The sequence below is a fragment of the Myxine glutinosa genome, chromosome 11 (assembly GCF_964187855.1).
Source record: "Myxine glutinosa chromosome 11, kmMyxGlut1.1, whole genome shotgun sequence".
In the NCBI taxonomy this organism is placed as follows: Eukaryota; Metazoa; Chordata; class Myxini; order Myxiniformes; family Myxinidae; genus Myxine; species Myxine glutinosa.
This window is the reverse complement of record NC_136271.1, coordinates 101,680,147-101,697,532: the sequence shown is the minus strand read 5'-3', so window position 1 is coordinate 101,697,532 and position 17,386 is coordinate 101,680,147. Positions and strand designations below refer to the sequence as shown.

The window sequence follows — 17,386 nt, the reverse complement described above, 5'->3', positions numbered from 1 at the left end:
CATTTGAGAGCAGGGAGATGTGTGGAAGGGAGAGGGCTTGGGGGGAGGAGGCGTGGGAAGGGGGGGGGGGGGGGGAGGGAGAAGTATAAAACACAAGGACACCAAGGACTTCCAGGACAGAAGTTGGTATTTCAAAAAAAGTGGAATTGGGGTGAAATTAGCGGGGGTAGAAAATATCAAGGTTTTGGATGGGGGAAGATAAGAGATGGTGGTGAACAGCTGTTTTAAAGACCTGGAGGGTGGAGTGGGATTGAAGAGAGTGAGGAAGTTTGTTCCAGAGGCGGGAGAAAAGAGGAATGAAGGAGTGAAGGTGAGCAGAGAGTCTTGATTTTGGCAGTTTAACCATAAGAGGGTTGCAGGCAGATCTTGTGCGACCTGTAGGAATATTTGCGGGACAGAGCCCAGAGAGAGCTGGGGGGGCAAGGCCAGAGAGGAGTCGGTAGAAGACAGAAAGACCACCAACCTGCCTGCGGTGAGTGAGTGAGTGAGAGGCCCTTGGAGTTAGCTTCATCGCGGGAGATTCCAATGATTCTGAATGCTTTGGTTTCAACAGCGTGAAGACGAGCTAGGAGTGAGGCAGGAGCACCGGCCCAGAGGGGAGAGCAGTATTCCATTGAGCTGCGGATGAAAGCCTTGTATGTGGTGAGGAGCTCAGGTGTGCCAAGGAAGGACTTCGCACGACGGAGGATGCCCAGTCGGCGACTGGCTTTGGAGGCGATTTGAAATGTGGTTTTCCCAGGAAAGATCATGGCAGATACTGAGACCCAAAAGCTTGAGTGACAGAACTTCTTGGAGAGGATTATTCAGAAAGTGGATGGGAGGGTTGTCCAGTCGGTCTTTATGGAGAGACATCGTAAGAGTGTGAGATTTGTCAGGATTGAAAGACATGTTCCACTTGTTTGCCCAGTCTGTGATTTTGTCCAGGTCTGCAGAGAGTGAGGAGGCTGCAGACTACCGATCTGAGGGATGAAGAATGGAGCGACAGAGAGTAGAGTCATCAGCAAAGAGATAGAGAGGATTTTCAAGAGAGTCAGAGAGATCATTGATGAAGACCAGAAAAAGCACAGGGCCCAGAACACTGCCTTGGGGAACTCCAGCCTGAACAGGAAGAGGAGATGAGAGAAACCCATTCAGGGCCACACGTTGACTACGACTAGAGAGGACGTCCGCCAGCCATGCGTGGAGATTTCCATGGATACCAAAAGAGGAGGGTTTGGTGAGCAGAGCGGGGTGCCAGACCGTATCGAAGGCACGTGATATGTCAAGGGAGACTGCTCTAATTTCCTGTTTGGCATTGAGGACCTCCACCCATTGTTGAGAAAGCAGAAGCAGCATGTCCAGAGTAGAGTGACCAGGTCTGAAACCAAATTGATGATCAGAGATCAAGCCATTGGAGCAGAGGAAAGATTTCATATCTGAAGCAATGATGGATTCCATGACTTTGCTGATAATTGGGAGAAGGCTAATTGGTCTGTAGTTGCTGGGATCTGTTTTTGCACCTTTTTTGTGCAAAGCGGTGATGTTGGCAGATTTCCAAGCAGATGGAAGATGACCTTGAGCAAAAGAGAGGGTGAAGAGTACAGAGAGAGGGAGTGAAAGAGCGGAAGAACAGGATTTTAGGACCCGTGGGCTGATGCCGTCAGGTCCAGTTGCAGAATCAGAGTCGAGGGTTGACAGAAACTTTTCCACCTTGTCAGGAGGAAAGGACACAGAGTCCAGGAGCAGCTGGGTACGACTGGGTACGGTGGGTACAGAGAGGGATGGGTTTGGGACACAAGATTCAGAGGCAAACACAGAGTTGAGGCATTCAGCTTTTTCACATGCGGAGTCAGCCATGTGGCCATTTGAGGTGAGGGAGGGGATGGAGGGGGAACAAACACCAGAAACAGATTTGACCAGACGCCACCAGGATTTGGAAGAGGGAGACAGATAAGAGAGTTCGGTCCTGAGAACGGAGAGATATTGTTTCCCGGCTCTCCTGAGGGTGGACACACACTTGTTTCGGGCTTTGTGAAAGGAAATGAGATTTCCTTCCGTTGGATTTGCTTTCCAGGAGACGAAAGCAAGTTGTTTCTGGGGAATAGCCTCACCACAAGATTCCGTGTACCATGGATGGGAGGAAGGGTATGACAACTGAAGATGAGATGGGATAAATCTGTGCATGAGAGAGAGCAATTTACTTTGGAAGAATTCCCAGGATGAGTTGATGTCAGAGGTGGTAGAGATGGGAGACCAGTCCAGCTGATTGATGGCTGCTTGAAGACCGTGCCAGTTGGCCCGAGTGAAATGACAATTTGGACAATTGGCATTGTCCAAAACAGCTGACGACAGCTGTCCAGCATTGACATTTATTTATTTTTACTGTGTAGCCCATAGGGCTTGCTGTGTAGAACAGTGTTTGTCTGTCCGTATGTATGTATGTATGTATGTATGTATTGTTATGTCTGGGGGTAGAGCAAAATGTAGAGCAGAGTAGATCTGAATAGGGAACATGCTTCGAGATGTCGCGATAAGGAACACTTCCTGTAATAAATCCTTGTTTAGGCGTTTTGTCGGTTAAGGTGTATAATTGTGAATCTACCAGGAGATTCGAGTGTTAAGTAGTTAGGGATTAAAGATAACGCCCCTGTGAGTCCAACCTGGTCATCAAACCTTTGTCCATTATGGCACTGCAGACCACATAGACACTTAGTTAGGTCCCTAGTGCAACATTAAATAATTCCCTTCGCTGACAATGACTTCGGAAGGAACAGGCAAAGAAACCAGGCCAGGACACCGCCGATGATGGCCGCCGCCGCTACACCTCCGGCGGCCAAGGAACATCGAGTAGCACGAGCTATTACCACGCTACGGGCCTGTGATTGGTCAGCGTGCTAGGCGCGAACCTCCAGCCAACGAGTGCGGGAGGCGCGAAGCTGGAAGGTTCGGTGGAAGTCGCTAGTTGGTAGCGTGCCAAGGCTGACGTCACCTGCCAGGTTATATCAGGGCGGGCCGAACGACATTTTGAGAGAGCACATCCGGTTCTTGTTTGCGCAGCACGTCCTCTTGCACGTCCAGCTCTTGCTCAAGTTTTTGGGTTTTTCGCTAACCTGCGTTGGACGCGTGGTGCTTTTGGTGCGTTGGACGCGTGGTGCTTGGAGCGGTGCTCGGGGCTTCTGGAGCCTGAAGTAGTGCACGGACCTCGTGGGCGGTCGACGAAGGGCCTGTAGTGGGCGTTAGCTGGGGCCTTCGCGGTGCTGTAGTGCAGGAGCGAGGGACCTCGTGGTGTGAGGCGGGGCTTGGAGCCAAGTGGGGACAAGACGACGGGACAGATAAGCTCACACCACAATTCACAATTACACGACGTGTTCTTTTCGTTAATTCATCCCTTGTCCTGTTGTTGAGTCTGGTGTGCGGGATCCCGATTAGGATATTTATTATCGGCGCGCATTTTCCTGTCCTGCCTTTTCCCTTTGAATAAATGCTTATATTATTTTTGTACATATATCTGAACGCAGTTTTCCTGGGTGTTTGGTTTTAATAGATAGGGCTGCAGGGCTCTTGCCGTTTCTCTCCATTCCGCGCGCTTAGATTTTGGAATCCGCTAGTGAGCTTCCGCCTCGGGAGTTAAAGCCTCATAATCGGCAATCCACAACTCTGATGTTAATCGGAGTTGCGTGACAGTATGTATGTATGTATGTATGTATGTATGTCCCTCACAAACGTACATCAATCAGAGTTGAGGATCTGGTCAAATTACAGGGGTGATGTAATGTGATTATGTCTGTGATGTCATTACGGCCCACGACGGCTGACTCCATACACCGCCATTTTGATTCATATGCCGTTCAGGCTGAACATATCGTTGAACCTGTCATGTATCACAATCGCCATGCTGTACCTAAACGTTTTTCATTCAGTGTGAAACACAAATAAACCGATTGTTAAAATGACCATCAAATATCGAAAGCATAGGCGTTACGGCTCTTCCAACGACAGTATGTATAGGCCTTAGGCTTCATGCCTCACCTTCAGGCCGCTTCAGACAAATTAGACAAGGTTTCCGAATACAGCAGTATCATTTTCGTAATAAGAAAAACGTTAATAATAATGATATAGTAAATATAATTGTAACACTGCAATCCCTTTGCTGTGACTGCAAAGTTACTAGATTGAAGCGGTGATGAATTGTATGGTTCATTGATGACTCGATAAAGTGGGACACTAATTATCTTTGGAGTAAGGAATTAGCCTCGGTTTATTAATACAGTAACATAGTCTTCATAATAATAATAATGTTAATAATAATATTAATATAGTAAATATACTCAACATCAAAAGAAACATATCAAATCTTTAGAAGGACACTCATTGAAATCCTGCACGCAAAAATGAAAAATATTTGAACACAGAGGTAAAGTTCAGCTACCTTTACGAAACACATGTCAATAAACAAGAGGATGCCTCAATCACAAAAAAACAAAAAAACATGAACATCACAAGGGGTGGTGCAACAAAAGTCACAGCATTGCAACACAAAGGCATGCACCTGAATACAGTCAAAACAAAATGACACAGGAATGGACACAACACTCCTAACAGTCAAGGACAGAATGACAGCAGTCCTCAATATCATGTGTGTCCTCCTTGAGCTGTGATGCAGGCTGTAGACCTCCGACGCATGCACTGTACCACCATTTTATGCAGTCCTGGGGAAGTCTATCCCACTCCTCCTGCAAGCCTTGAATGAGCATTTGCCGATTGACAGCCATTGATCTCCTCGATGCAAGACGTCGACCAAGCTCATCCCATAAATGCTCAATGGGATTGAGGTCAGGGGAATAAGGCATCCAAGGCATCACTTCAACAACCTGTTCCTGGAGGAAGTTGGTCGTCAGGCGAGCAGCATGGGGTCGAGTGTTGTCCTGCTGGAAAACTGCGATGTCAGGATGAGCATGGAGAAATGGCAGCAGATGATGTCTCAAAACTTCATTGACATAACGTGGACCAGTGAGATTGCCTTCGATGACGACCAGAGGTGCCCTGCAACGGGTGGAAATGCCGGCCCATACCATCACACAGGGTTCTCCCCAAGGATTGATCTGGTGAATACAGCATGATGCATACCTTTCCCCACCTCTGCGCCATACCCGTTGACGCCCATCAGCAGCATAGGAGGCAAAATCTGGACTCATCGCTGAACAAGACTGCACTCCACTGTTCCTGTGTCCAGTGGCGATGCTGCAGACACAATCTTAGTCTGTTCCGCCGATGCACTGCGTTCAACACTGAACCTCTGCAGGACGTCTTGCCACCAGGCCCCGACTTCTCAAGCGCCTCCACACAGTAGAGACACTGATGCGGTTGTTGTGGCGACCTTTTGTCACTGCAGTTGTTTCCGTCACAGGGCAGAAACGATCACGAAGATGCTGCAGCACAATCCAGCGGTCTTCGTTTGGGGTGGTTACCCATGGTCTTCCTCTTCGTGGACCATCATTCACAGTTTCAGTTTCACCGTAATGACTGGCCAGGTTGGAAATTTCAGGCTGTGAGCAACCAAGACGTTGGGCAATTGTTCGCTGGCTTAAAACAGCCTCAAGCATCCCAATTGCCCTTAAACGTTGTTCAGATGTCAGGCGTGGCATCTGAATTTTCTTGTTGTTTTCCCTGTCAGAAGGCTCTAGGTCTTGAGTGACTATAGACAGCAGTAAATGAATGTCTAACCACGAGAACTGAAGGATTTCATTATGAGGGTCATTATTTGAAGGGAAAGATCCCTATACAGAACCACTCAAGCATGCCATTGTTGATCAACCAGGCGATTGAAGTGAAGTCCCCGTTACATAATCGGCCATTACAATTGAAGAAACGTGTTTGTAAAGCTGCACATTTCAAAAAATGAAAGTGATAAGTTAATTTTGATGTTCAGTTTATAATTATAGCATTGCAATCTCTTTGTCATGCTAAATGTTACTGGATTGAAGCGGTGTATGGTTCATTACTCAATTAGAAGCGGTATTCTGATAACTGCTAACACGCCCTAACTAATTCGCTGGGGTTGGAAGGGTGGTGGTTGGTGGGGGGTGAGCCAAACTCTGGAACTCTTTACCTTCTCATGTCTTTTCAAACACTTATGACCTTCCCCTTTTCAAAAAGCAGATTTTTTTACTTCCTCAAAAACTCAGACTCTTCCCTCTTTCTTCACTTTTATATCAATGCAGGTCTTATATGCTTTTTTACTTCCTCAAAAACTCAGACTCTTCCCTCTTTCTTCACTTTTATATCAATGCAGGTCTTATATTTAAGGCCTGGCCCCGTTGAGGACTATATAGTCAGTGACTGGAGCAACAACAACAACAACAACAACAACAACATGCATTTTAAGGCCATTTTCCCTGCCAGAGCGGGGGTGAGCCTTGCAGTCCCCATGACGATCTTCTCCATTTTGCCCTATTTTCTGCATCTCTCCTTGTTAACCCCCTTGCCCGCATTTCTTCTTCCACCATCTTTAGCCAAGTCTTTCTCGGTCTTCCCCGTCCTCTACTTCCTTCTACATTCATTTCCATCACTCTTCTCAACCAGTCACTTTCATCCTTCCTCAACACATGACCAAACCATCTCAACCTGTTCCTCTTCACAGCATCAATCACAGGCTCTATTCCCATCATCTTTCGCAATTCATCATTTGTCTTCCTCTCTCTCAACGATACTCCGCACATCCACCGAACCATTCGCATTTCCACCCTTTCCAGCCTTCGTTGCTGCTCTACGTTCATTACCCATGTCTCGCTCCCATAAATCATAACACTTCACACACATGCAGCAAACACCTTTCCCTTCAGCTTCAACGACACTCCCCACCTCGTCAGCACGCCACTCAGTTCCCGAAACTTCTTCCATGCACATCTCACTCCAGCAACCGTTGCCGAGTCTGATCCACCTTCTCCATTCAGCATGTCTCCGAGGTAGCAAAATGTTTTCACACCTTCCAGCTTCACGCCGTCTCCAAGATCCAACTCAACATTTCATCCATCTGCAGCTCCCTCTGTGCACACCTTACATTTGAATGTAGTTGCCACACTGGTTAATGACCCTCTCAGACCACTACATTTTTGATGAACCCACTCAGCGCACATTGTACATTGAATGGAGTTCACTCCGACACCCTTCCTGCACACAGCACATGGCCACTTCCCAGTTCTTTCCACCTCACCACATGCTTTACCACTTTCCATCACCTTCGTCTTTCCTATATTCACCTTCAGACCTTTTGTCTCCATACATTCCTTCCACTTGTTTATCTTTTCCTTCAGTCCATCCATACTTTCCACAATCAACACCAGATCATCTGCATACAACAACTCCCACGGTAAACCCTCCTTTACGTTCTGAGCCAGCACCTCCATCACAGCTACAAGTAGTAGTGGACTTAGTACCGACCGCTGATGCACTCCCACCTTCACCTCAAACTCACCACTGTTCCCGTCCTTCGTCCTTAGAGCTGTGCGTGCTCTTTTGTACATTGCCATCATGACTCTGATCAACCATTCCTCCACTCCTAACTTCCTCAATGCCCATGTCAATACTTCGCGTGGAACGCTATCGAATGCTTTCTCCAGATCAACAAACCCAAGAAACAACTTCTTCCTCTTCTCCATGTACTTCTCCTGCAACTGCCTCACAATAAAGAGCGCGTCTGTCGTTCCTCTTCCTGGCATAAATCCAAACTGCATTTCGTCGATCTTCACCTTCTTCCTTATCCTCCTCTCCAACACCCTTTCCAATACCTTCATTCCATGCTCCAATAACTTTCTCGCTCGGTACGAGCCACACTCCACCAGAGGGTCACCTTTCCCCTTGTATAGAGGGACGAGGGGTACTCAGTTCCCAATCCACTGGAATGCGGCCTTCTTTCATCACCAGATTACAGATCTCTGTCATTCTCTTCACACCCCAACTTCCTGCTGCCTTCAACATATCTCCCACAACTCCCGTCGGCCCTCCCGCTTTTCTACTCTTCATTGCTTTTATCGCTTCCTCAACTTCCTTCTCTGCTGGTCCTAAAACTGGGTTACTCTCTATGTTGCCATCTCATTCATTCTCTGTATTCAACAGCATTTCGATATATCTTTTCCATCTTCCTTTAATTCCATCTGGGTCCACAACGATTTGTCCCACTTCATCCTTCAAGCAACTCACCCCCATCACATCACACCTCTCTTTCGCTATCTGCTTTGCAATCCTGAATACCGCTCTCTGACCCTCTTCCGAATCCAAGCGTTCTCCAAACATTTTCCTATATGCCTCCTGCGCCTTTGCTACCTCTTTCTTTGCAGCCTTCTTGGCTGCCTTATAACTTTCATGCTCTGCTTTTTCTGCTCCCGTACCCTTCGCCTTCTGCCACTCCTTGAACTTCTTCCTCTTCTCGTCAATCCTCTTTCCAACTTCCTCATCCCACCACCATATTTCCGAGTGCCTGGGTGGTCCTTTTGTCCAGCCACATACGTCACCAAAGGCTCCCAACAGACTATCTTTCATTGACATCCAACCACGTTCAAGCTCAACCACATCATCCTCTACCCTACTCAGCCTCTCTTTTAATGCCTCCCTTACTGTCACCTCTTTCAACCTACACACCTTCATTCTCAGTTGGTACTTCACCCGCCGAGCTATCCTCGCACCTTTCACCCTTATGCCGCAGACAACCAAGTGGTGCTGTGAAACAGCCTCCTCCCCCGGGATCACCTTTGTGTCCCGGAGGTGCCCCCTATCTCGCCTACGCACCATCAGGTAGTCAACGGTCATCGACCCACCTGACGTGTATGTAACAAGCTTGTTATCCTCTTTCTGGAACTGAGTATTACAAATCAACAAATCAGCTCCATCAGCAAACTCCAAAATCCTTTCACCTTCTCCATTTCTCCATTTCTCACACCATATCCGTAACCCCCATGAACTCCCTCACAACTGTCCATACTCCTTCCCACATGTCCATTTAGGTCTCCTCCTACCACAACAACTTCCTCATCTTTCACGTTTTCCATCAGCTTCTCTATCGCACACCAGAACTTGTCCTTCTCTTCATCACTCCAACCAACCTGCGGAGCATATCCCGAGATGACGTTCACCAAGAGCTTTCCAATCATCATTTTCACCATCATCAACCTATCACTCACTCTAGTCACACTCACCACACTGTCTACAAACTCCTCAGTGACTGGAGCCTTCAACATAAAAAGGCTTGTTTTTGAGACTTGGGGAGTAACTGCTGAAATCTATATTTCTGGGTTTTACCTGACATCTTCTTTTCATTTCTTGGTCTTTGTTCCTTTCTCTTTCACATCTCTCTTCAGTCTTTCACACGTCTAATTTCTGCTAATTCTTGCAATTTTTTTTAAAAAGTAATTCTTTACCATTGACAGATGGGGTCAAAAACTATATAAAGCACAATATCTCAAAAAGTTGTGGACTGATTATGACTAGACTTGGTTAATGAGTTGGGTGGGTGACAAGAACAAGCGATCAGATTTTGTTTCAGGTCTGGCTGCAGATTCAGCCTATCAATGGGATATGAAATGTAAACCGTTCAGCCTGGTGGAGGAATGCGCTCCATTGAGTGCCATTCTAGTTTTTGGCTAGTCCATGTGTTGTATTTAAGATTAAAGATTTCGGGCTTCCTTGGCATCCCCTGTGCATAATCATTTAGCCTTGCTACTTAGAGTTGGTTCGCTTTTAATTTGTTAGAAATACAACTGTTAAATTCCTTGTGTATATTGATTTTAGTGAACCATAAAACTATCGCTGTACATGGTGAATGTAAATTGTGTGCAACAAATTTCAAGTCTATCCTTTGCACAATAAGTCCATCTCGTGGTTCCTTGCCCAGTTTCTTCACACATTAATTGTTGAGTCTATTGCCTCCATGGGATTGGTCAGGTGGCTACATTTGCACTTGATTGCAATTGAAATTACTATTCATTTATTCTTGCAACAGTGTTGCAAGGAAGGCCGGTGCATAGCATAGGGTTTGTGACATCTCATTATGCTTCACAGTGCAAAGCATGTCCCTGCCAACAAGTGATGAGAGTACAGAACATCACTGGCTTTCAGCCAGAATCTCAGCAAACAATTGTGGACGCACATTAGCAATGCCAACCCTGCCTCGGGTTTGGAAGAAACCAAAATGGCTTGCATTGCCAACAATTTGTCCATGTCAACTCATAGGTTTAATAGCTGGTGGGGAACACCATAACCACAACCGTACTCACCGAGGAGCCGTACACGACAAACCATGAACCTGACCGATTTGCACTGTTCACAACCTGACTGATTTGCACTGGTGAGCAAGCAAAGAAATATAAACTTGCACAAAATCTTTGTGCAGTTGTGTGCAGGAGGTCATTATATATATATCATTCACATTTTATCAAATACTCAACACAAAAAAATAACATTTAGCCACAACCAGTGCAACATCCAATCATCCTATCCCTCACACATGATATATTGATGACCCCTTCCAATTTTCCTCTCTCATGGCTTTGTTCACCAAAAGGGCCATGTGCACAAATCTTAAGGAAGGAGAATAATAAGGGGGGTGGGGGGGGGGAAGCTAAGAAAGAGATGACATAGACAGGGCCGGATTAACCTTTTGTGGGATATGGGACTCGTAATACAACAACAACATGCATTTTTAGGCCATTTTCCCTGCTAGAGCGGGAGTTAGCCTTGCGGTCCCCATGACAATCTTCTCCATTTTGCCCTATTTTCTGCATCTCTCCTTGTTAACCCCCTTGCCCGCATTTCTTCTTTCACCATCTTCAACCAAGTCTTTCTCGGTCTTCAACTCGTAATAAATTATAATAATAAATTGTAATAAATTCAATGAAATATCAACTTTAAATAAATAATAAATATATATGTAAATATAAATATATATATTTCAAAACAAAATATATTTGTATAATTCTATTTCAAACAAATATAAATTCAATTTTCTAATAAAATTCGAATAAATCAACTATACGCCCCGGGCGTATGCATGCGATTACAATGCATGATTGACATGACAACGAGAACATTTACATAGCGATTATGGCGGGTCAAAGTTCACACTGAGCCAATGTGCTGTCACGGAATGTAGGCCCTACATTACGTGAGATTGTAGGCCATTAGGACATAGGGGAAGAACCGAATATCGGCAATTACGGCAATTACGACCTCATTCTCAATTTGATTCCGGTGAAAACATTTGCAAAACAAGTGAGTAGTAAGCCTACTTATCTGAGGATATTCAAAGTTTTCAAAGTATATTTAAATATAAATAGGGCATTCACATTCATTATAATGCAATAACATAAATGGGGTGGCCGGATATCCATGTCCGTGAAAAACACCCGGATATCCGTGTCCGTAAACACCCGGTCCGTAAAAATTGATTGAGCTGCGAAAGTTGATTGATTGGGTACGTTGAAGTAGTATAGTGTGAGGAATTTCTTAATCTGTACATCTCTTTCTGTTGTTTTCGGTGTTAGTGGCCAACACTTTATTTCACGTGGACTAATGTTTTATCTTCTGTGGCGTTTTAAAATTATTTTCTTATTATTCTTTTACAGATTTGTTTCAAGATGTCGTCTGTCAAAAAAGGGAATTGGAATGATGACTATGTTCACTTTGGCTTCACCTGTGTGAAAGAAGGAGATGGAACTGATAAACACCAATGCATGCTTTGCAATTTGGTAATGAGCAATGGAAATTTGAAGCCATCAGGACTGAGAGAGCACCTCCAACATCAGAACCTCCAAAGCAAACACAGGGATCATGTTGACACCTCCATCGATGCTTTCAAGGTGAAAATACTTCGTTGTGGTCAGAAAGGAACTCTTTCATCGCATGTGTTTGTTCCCACTGGGAAGCCTCTTCTGGAAGCCTCCCACAAAGTTTCGTACATATTTGCCAAGGAAAAGAAGACCCACACAATCGGAGAAAACCTCGTGAAGCCCTGTGCGTTGGAGATGGTTAAAATCTTGCTGGGGGAGGATGCTGTGAAGCGATTGAGTCAGGTGTCCTTGTCCAACGACACTGTACACCAGAGAATTGGAGACACAAGTCAGGGCATAGCAACACAAGTTGTCAAAAAAAAAACACTGTTTAGAGGCCATTTTTCCCCGCAAGCGGGGGTTGGCCTTTTTCGGGGACCGTGGTTGTTGTTGTTTTTTGGTCCCCTTTTTTGAAGCAATGTTTTACGGCCGGATGCCCTTCCTGCCGCCAACCCTGTTTGTCGCCTTTTTACGACACACAGGGAATTACCAGTGAACTGGTACTAAATTAGCCGACCTCGGAAGGATGACAAGCTGAGTCAACCCCCCTGGCGTTAATTCAGCGATCGACCGGGATTCAAACCCAGGATCCTTGGATCCTAAGCTGGCACCCTAGCCGCTAGCCCAACACCAGGCTGTCAGCGAGATTAAAAACGGTCCTGCAAAAATTAGCATGCAGCTCGATGAATCGACTGACGTTTCAAACCACTGTCAATTGCTCGTATTCGTCCGCTACGTTCATGAAATGAAACTCAAGGAAGAATTTTTATAATGCGAACGACTCGAAACAACAACTAAAGGAGCTGATGTGTTCAAGTTGATCGAACTGTTCTTTGATCGCCATGAGCTAACATGGGATTTGGTTGGGTCTATTTGCACGGACAGAGCTCCTGCCATGATTGGCAAGAAATCTGGGTTCATCGCTCTGGTCAAGGAGAAAGCTCCTCATGTGTTGAACACACACTGTGTTTGACATCGCGAAGCCTTGGCATCCAAAACGTTGTCAAAGAAACTGAAAGAAGTGATGGTAATAGTCATGCAGACAGTCAACTTTATTCGTGGACGGGCATTAAATCATCAGCTATTTCAAAAATTCTGTGATGAGATTGGGGCGGAACATTGTGTTTTACTGCACCACACAGAGGTGCGTTGGCTATCTCGTGGTCGTGTTTTCGCACGTGTAGTGGAACTTCAGGAAGAAATTCTCGAATTCCGCAGGCATCAACAGTCCCCTCTTGCGAACAGTTTTGAAGATGAGCATTTTATTGTTAGGCCTGGGATATTTGGCCGATATTTTCGGTCACCTCAATGACTTGAACATGTCGATGCAGGGAAGGGATGTGGACATTATTCAAGCCAGGGGAAAGTTAGTGGCATTCACGAAGAAATTACCTATTTGGAGTCGCCGTGTTGAAAGCGGAAACATGGCGAACTTTCCAATCCTTGGCAATATCCTTCTTGGAGAAGATGAAAAGGCATTGCCTGGGGAAATACTTCAAGAAGTCAAGGACCATTTGAAAGTCCAAAGTACCAATTTTGAGGATTACTTCTCAGATATTGATGATCTTAGCACGGAATCCGTTTGGATCCAGAACCCTTTCTTGTTTGATATTTCTACGATGAGTGACAGCGATTTAGTGAAGGATGATTTGATCGAGTTCCAAGAAGATCAAAGAAAGAAAGCTGATTTCGGAAAGGCTGGGCTGGATTTTAAGCAGTTTTGGTGTGAGCAGATAGCAGCTTACCCTAGCTTGGCGAAGAGGGCAATGAATGTGTTGGTTCCCTTCACAACTACGGATCTCTGTGAAACAGGTTTCTCTGCATTATTGAACCTGAAATCAAAGTGGAGAAATCGACTTGATGTGTCCGATGATCTGTGAGTGGCGTTGTCACGAACTGTGCCCTGATTCCATATTCTGATTGCACGAAAACAGCAGCAACAATCTCACTAGATTAGTAAAACGGCTCGAGTAAAACTTGCATGTTTTAGTTTAGTTTAGTTTGTTTTGTTTCTTTGTTAACAAGCAAAGAAATAAATAGGGATAAAATCCTAATGATTTTCTTTCCTGTTCTGTTCCTAATTATCCATATGTAAAACTAAGCTATTGAGATATTTTGAAGTCACACTGGAACCTAATGGGACTGGTAATCAGGCGCGGATCCCCGAACTTGGCCCATTTTCTGGATATTATAATAGGTTACCAATTTTCATCCAAAAAAATAGGCAATTAAAGTAAAAATACCCCTCAGAATGCACCACAGAGCACTTAGAAATCAAAAAAATTCTAGGGGCACATGCCCCCAGTCCCCTCTAGCTATGCGCACCTTCGGTGCTTCTTGGTCAGTCAACAGTCTGGCGAAGGAGGTATGGGGACATGGTGGGCAATCCGTTGGGGGTCTTGACAGGGAAAAAGGTTAAGAACCCCTACTCTAGGCCATCCAGTTATATTTACATATATGTATATATACACACACACACACACACACACCCACAACCAGAAATCGGTCGGTTTTACAGCTTAATATAAAGAAACAAACAGAAAAAGTAAATAATTGCACAAAGTACGGCAACAGTAGGACTTGATGTAAAATCTATTTATCTTCTTGCAGGCTGCATGCAGCAAAAATAGTCAGGGTCAGATTAAACAGTTTCATGATACATCTCGAGGGCCTGTTAAACAGCTCTGACGCCACGCTCCAAGCTTGTCCTAAATTACTCAATAACTTACACGAAGAGAAAGCTTTGGTTTTTAGCCATCGTTCCATAAAATGTGCATTAAGTCACTGGAGAAAAGGCTTTCCTCTTCTATTACAAAAGTTAGGCCTTTAGGAGAGAACTGAATGGGGTACCTTTGTTGAGATGATGCACAAGAACATTTCCTTCTATGTAATGATGAGTCTAACTTTTGATGAGACTTTTGATATGTAGTAAATTGCAATTGCCTTAACAAGGCATATACGAGTTTAAGTTGCGCTACAAATGTTCAAATTATTCCCCAGCATTAAAAAATTTGAAACCATATATTACATAGAGACTGTTCAATGAATGATATCAAAATGTTTTGCTCACCCATCCACCACTATATACAAGGGGGTGTTGAACAGCTTAGTAAGCTCATAAATACCGTAAGTTACCTGAAGAAAACGTAATTGTCACCAAGTTTCAAGCCAAATCCCAGTGTTATCTTCTCCCCTCACCCCTCCCCCCTCCCCCCTCCTCCTCATCTACCTTCAACATCCACCAATTTAATGGCTTCCCAAAACTTTTACAATAAAATCCCTGGGCGATTGTCATACAATGACGAAGTGTTACTTCATGACAAATGAGTGTGAGAAGTTCCAGGTGAGTAAAAGTGTGTGCAAGACATTTTGAGAACAATGATTCACCTGGCCTGGTGGTTTTAAGCTGGACGGAACCATGGGATGTGGACAACACCGCAGCGACATCTTCACTCGTCATGCCCACAACAATGGTACCGTTGATCTCCAGGACAAGGTCATTCCCTTGAACCTTCACAGTGCCGTGTCCAGCCTGTGGTATATAGGCAAGAATGAGGTATTCATACCATATAATTTACAACCACATCACTGACCCAAGCAGCAGAGAGCAGCAATTACAAGAGGGCATTCCGTTTCACGAGGTTCGAGAAACGACAGGTATTTATTGGCACCCGAAAGCTGTGGCTTTTTGCTCCTTTATAAACTTGCATGTTTATTACATGTCATTAGTTCCATTATTATCCAACTTATTGTGGAGTGTAACACAAGTCTGCGACATCGAACAATTCGACATCTTAGGAAAATTTACCATTAAAGTTCCGCCAATTCCACTGCAGGTGCAGCAATGTTTTGCCACAATCAATTATTGTAAATACTTAAAGGTAAATGAAATTAGAGCCAATTATCACCAACACAAGTATCTCAAGCTTGGAAATATTATTTTAACTATCCATCAATTAAAAACTAAACAAAGAAACTTGCGGAAAAGTTACTCTGACAAAAGTCCAGCACCTGGGAAGCAGCGACACAAATGAGAGAAGCGGAAAATGGAATGGAAAAAAAAAAATCTTTCCCGGACAGGCAAGGCAAGCAATTCCCAAAATAAATTGGCGAGTCGCCTCAAACTTACCTGCTCGTCTTCGACGTTACCCACAAAAGGAAACTGAGCTTTTTCTGCACCACCCAGGATGGGAAAAGGTAACTTTCCCTCGGGCCCATGGGCAACCAGCACCTCTCGTGCCCTGCCGCTCCAGTGAGCTTTCTTACGGACCACCTTGGACATCTCCTGAAAGACCCTGGGTGGTTGCAACCTCGGTGTTTTCCCTGCATCTGTGCAAGGAGGAAAAACAGGAAATAGAGAAAGAAGTGCTGTGAGCAGGAGGAGAAAAAGAGAGGCGCTGCAAGCAGGGGGAGATAGAGAAGAAGAGGTACGGCAAGCAGGGGGATATGGAGAAAGAGGTGCGGTGACCATGGGGAGATAGAGAGGTGCGGCAAGCAAGAGGAGATAAAGAAGAAGAGGTGCTGAAACTAGTGAAAGAGAAGATAGCGAGGTGCTGGGAAGGAGAGAGGAGGAGAGAGGAGAGAGGGAGAGAGAGAGAGAGAGAGAGAGATATGCTGCAAAGAAGAGTGAGAGGGGCTGCAAAGAGGAGTGAGAGGTGCTGCAAAGAGGAGTGAGAGGTGCTGCAAAGAGGAGTGAGAGGTGCTGCAAAGAGGAGTGAGAGGTGCTGCAAAGAGGAGTGAGAGGTGCTGCAAAGAGGAGTGAGAGGTGCTGCAAAGAGGAGTGAGAGGTGCTGCAAAGAGGAGTGAGAGGGGCTGCAAAGAGGAGTGAGAGGTGCTGCAAAGAGGAGTGAGAGGTGCTGCAAAGAGGAGTGAGAGGTGCTGCAAAGAGGAGTGAGAGGTGCTGCAAAGAGGAGTGAGAGGTGCTGCAAAGAGGAGTGAGAGGTGCTGCAAAGAGAAGAAAGAGGTGCTGCAAAGAGAAGAAAGAGGTGCTGCAAAGAGAAGAAAGAGGTGCTGCAAAGCGAAGAAAGAGGTGCTGCAAAGAGAAGAAAGGGGTGCTGCAAAGAGAAGAAAGGGGTGCTGCAAAGAGAAGAAAGGGGTGCTGCAAAGAGAAGAAAGGGGTGCTGCAAAGAGAAGAAAGGGGTGCTGCAAAGAGAAGAAAGGGGTGCTGCAAAGAGAAGAAAGGGGTGCTGCAAAGAGAAGAAAGGGGTGCTGCAAAGAGAAGAAAGAGGTGCTGCAAAGAGAAGAAAGAGGTGCTGCAAAGAGAAGAAAGAGGTGCTGCAAAGAGAAGAAAGAGGTGCTGCAAAGAGAAGAAAGAGGTGCTGCAAAGAGAAGAAAGAGGTGCTGCAAAGAGAAGAAAGAGGTGCTGCAAAGAGAAGAAAGGGGTGCTGCAAAGAGAAGAAAGAGGTGCTGCAAAGAGAAGAAAGGGGTGCTGCAAAGAGAAGAAAGGGGTGCTGCAAAGAGTAGTAAGAGGTGCTGCAACGATAAAGAGGTGCTGTGAGGAGAAGGAGGTGCTGTAAGAAGAAGGAGGTGCTGTAAGGAGAAGGAGGTGCTGTAAGGAGAAGGAGGTGCTGTGATTAGAAAGCGGTGCT

The 17,386-nt window shown here is 45.3% G+C and overlaps 1 protein-coding gene across 6 annotated transcripts in view; it reads right to left on the bottom strand.

Annotated features, from left to right (window-relative positions):
* The window catches only part of LOC137436169 (membrane-associated guanylate kinase, WW and PDZ domain-containing protein 2), a 151,376-nt gene that overhangs the window by 133,197 nt on the left and 793 nt on the right, over window positions 1–17,386 (bottom strand). For all 6 annotated transcript variants that reach the window (XR_013625005.1, XR_013625006.1, XM_078786895.1 and 3 more), the window contains exons 2-3: window positions 15,928–16,127; window positions 15,186–15,330 (exon numbers count right to left, since the gene is read on the bottom strand). Coding sequence is in view for 4 of the 6 variants with exons in the window: in XM_078786895.1 (XP_078643021.1) it covers window positions 15,186–15,330; window positions 15,928–16,080 (298 nt within the window). In the remaining 2 variants the exon portion in view is untranslated. The remainder of the gene's footprint in view (window positions 1–15,185; window positions 15,331–15,927; window positions 16,128–17,386) is intronic.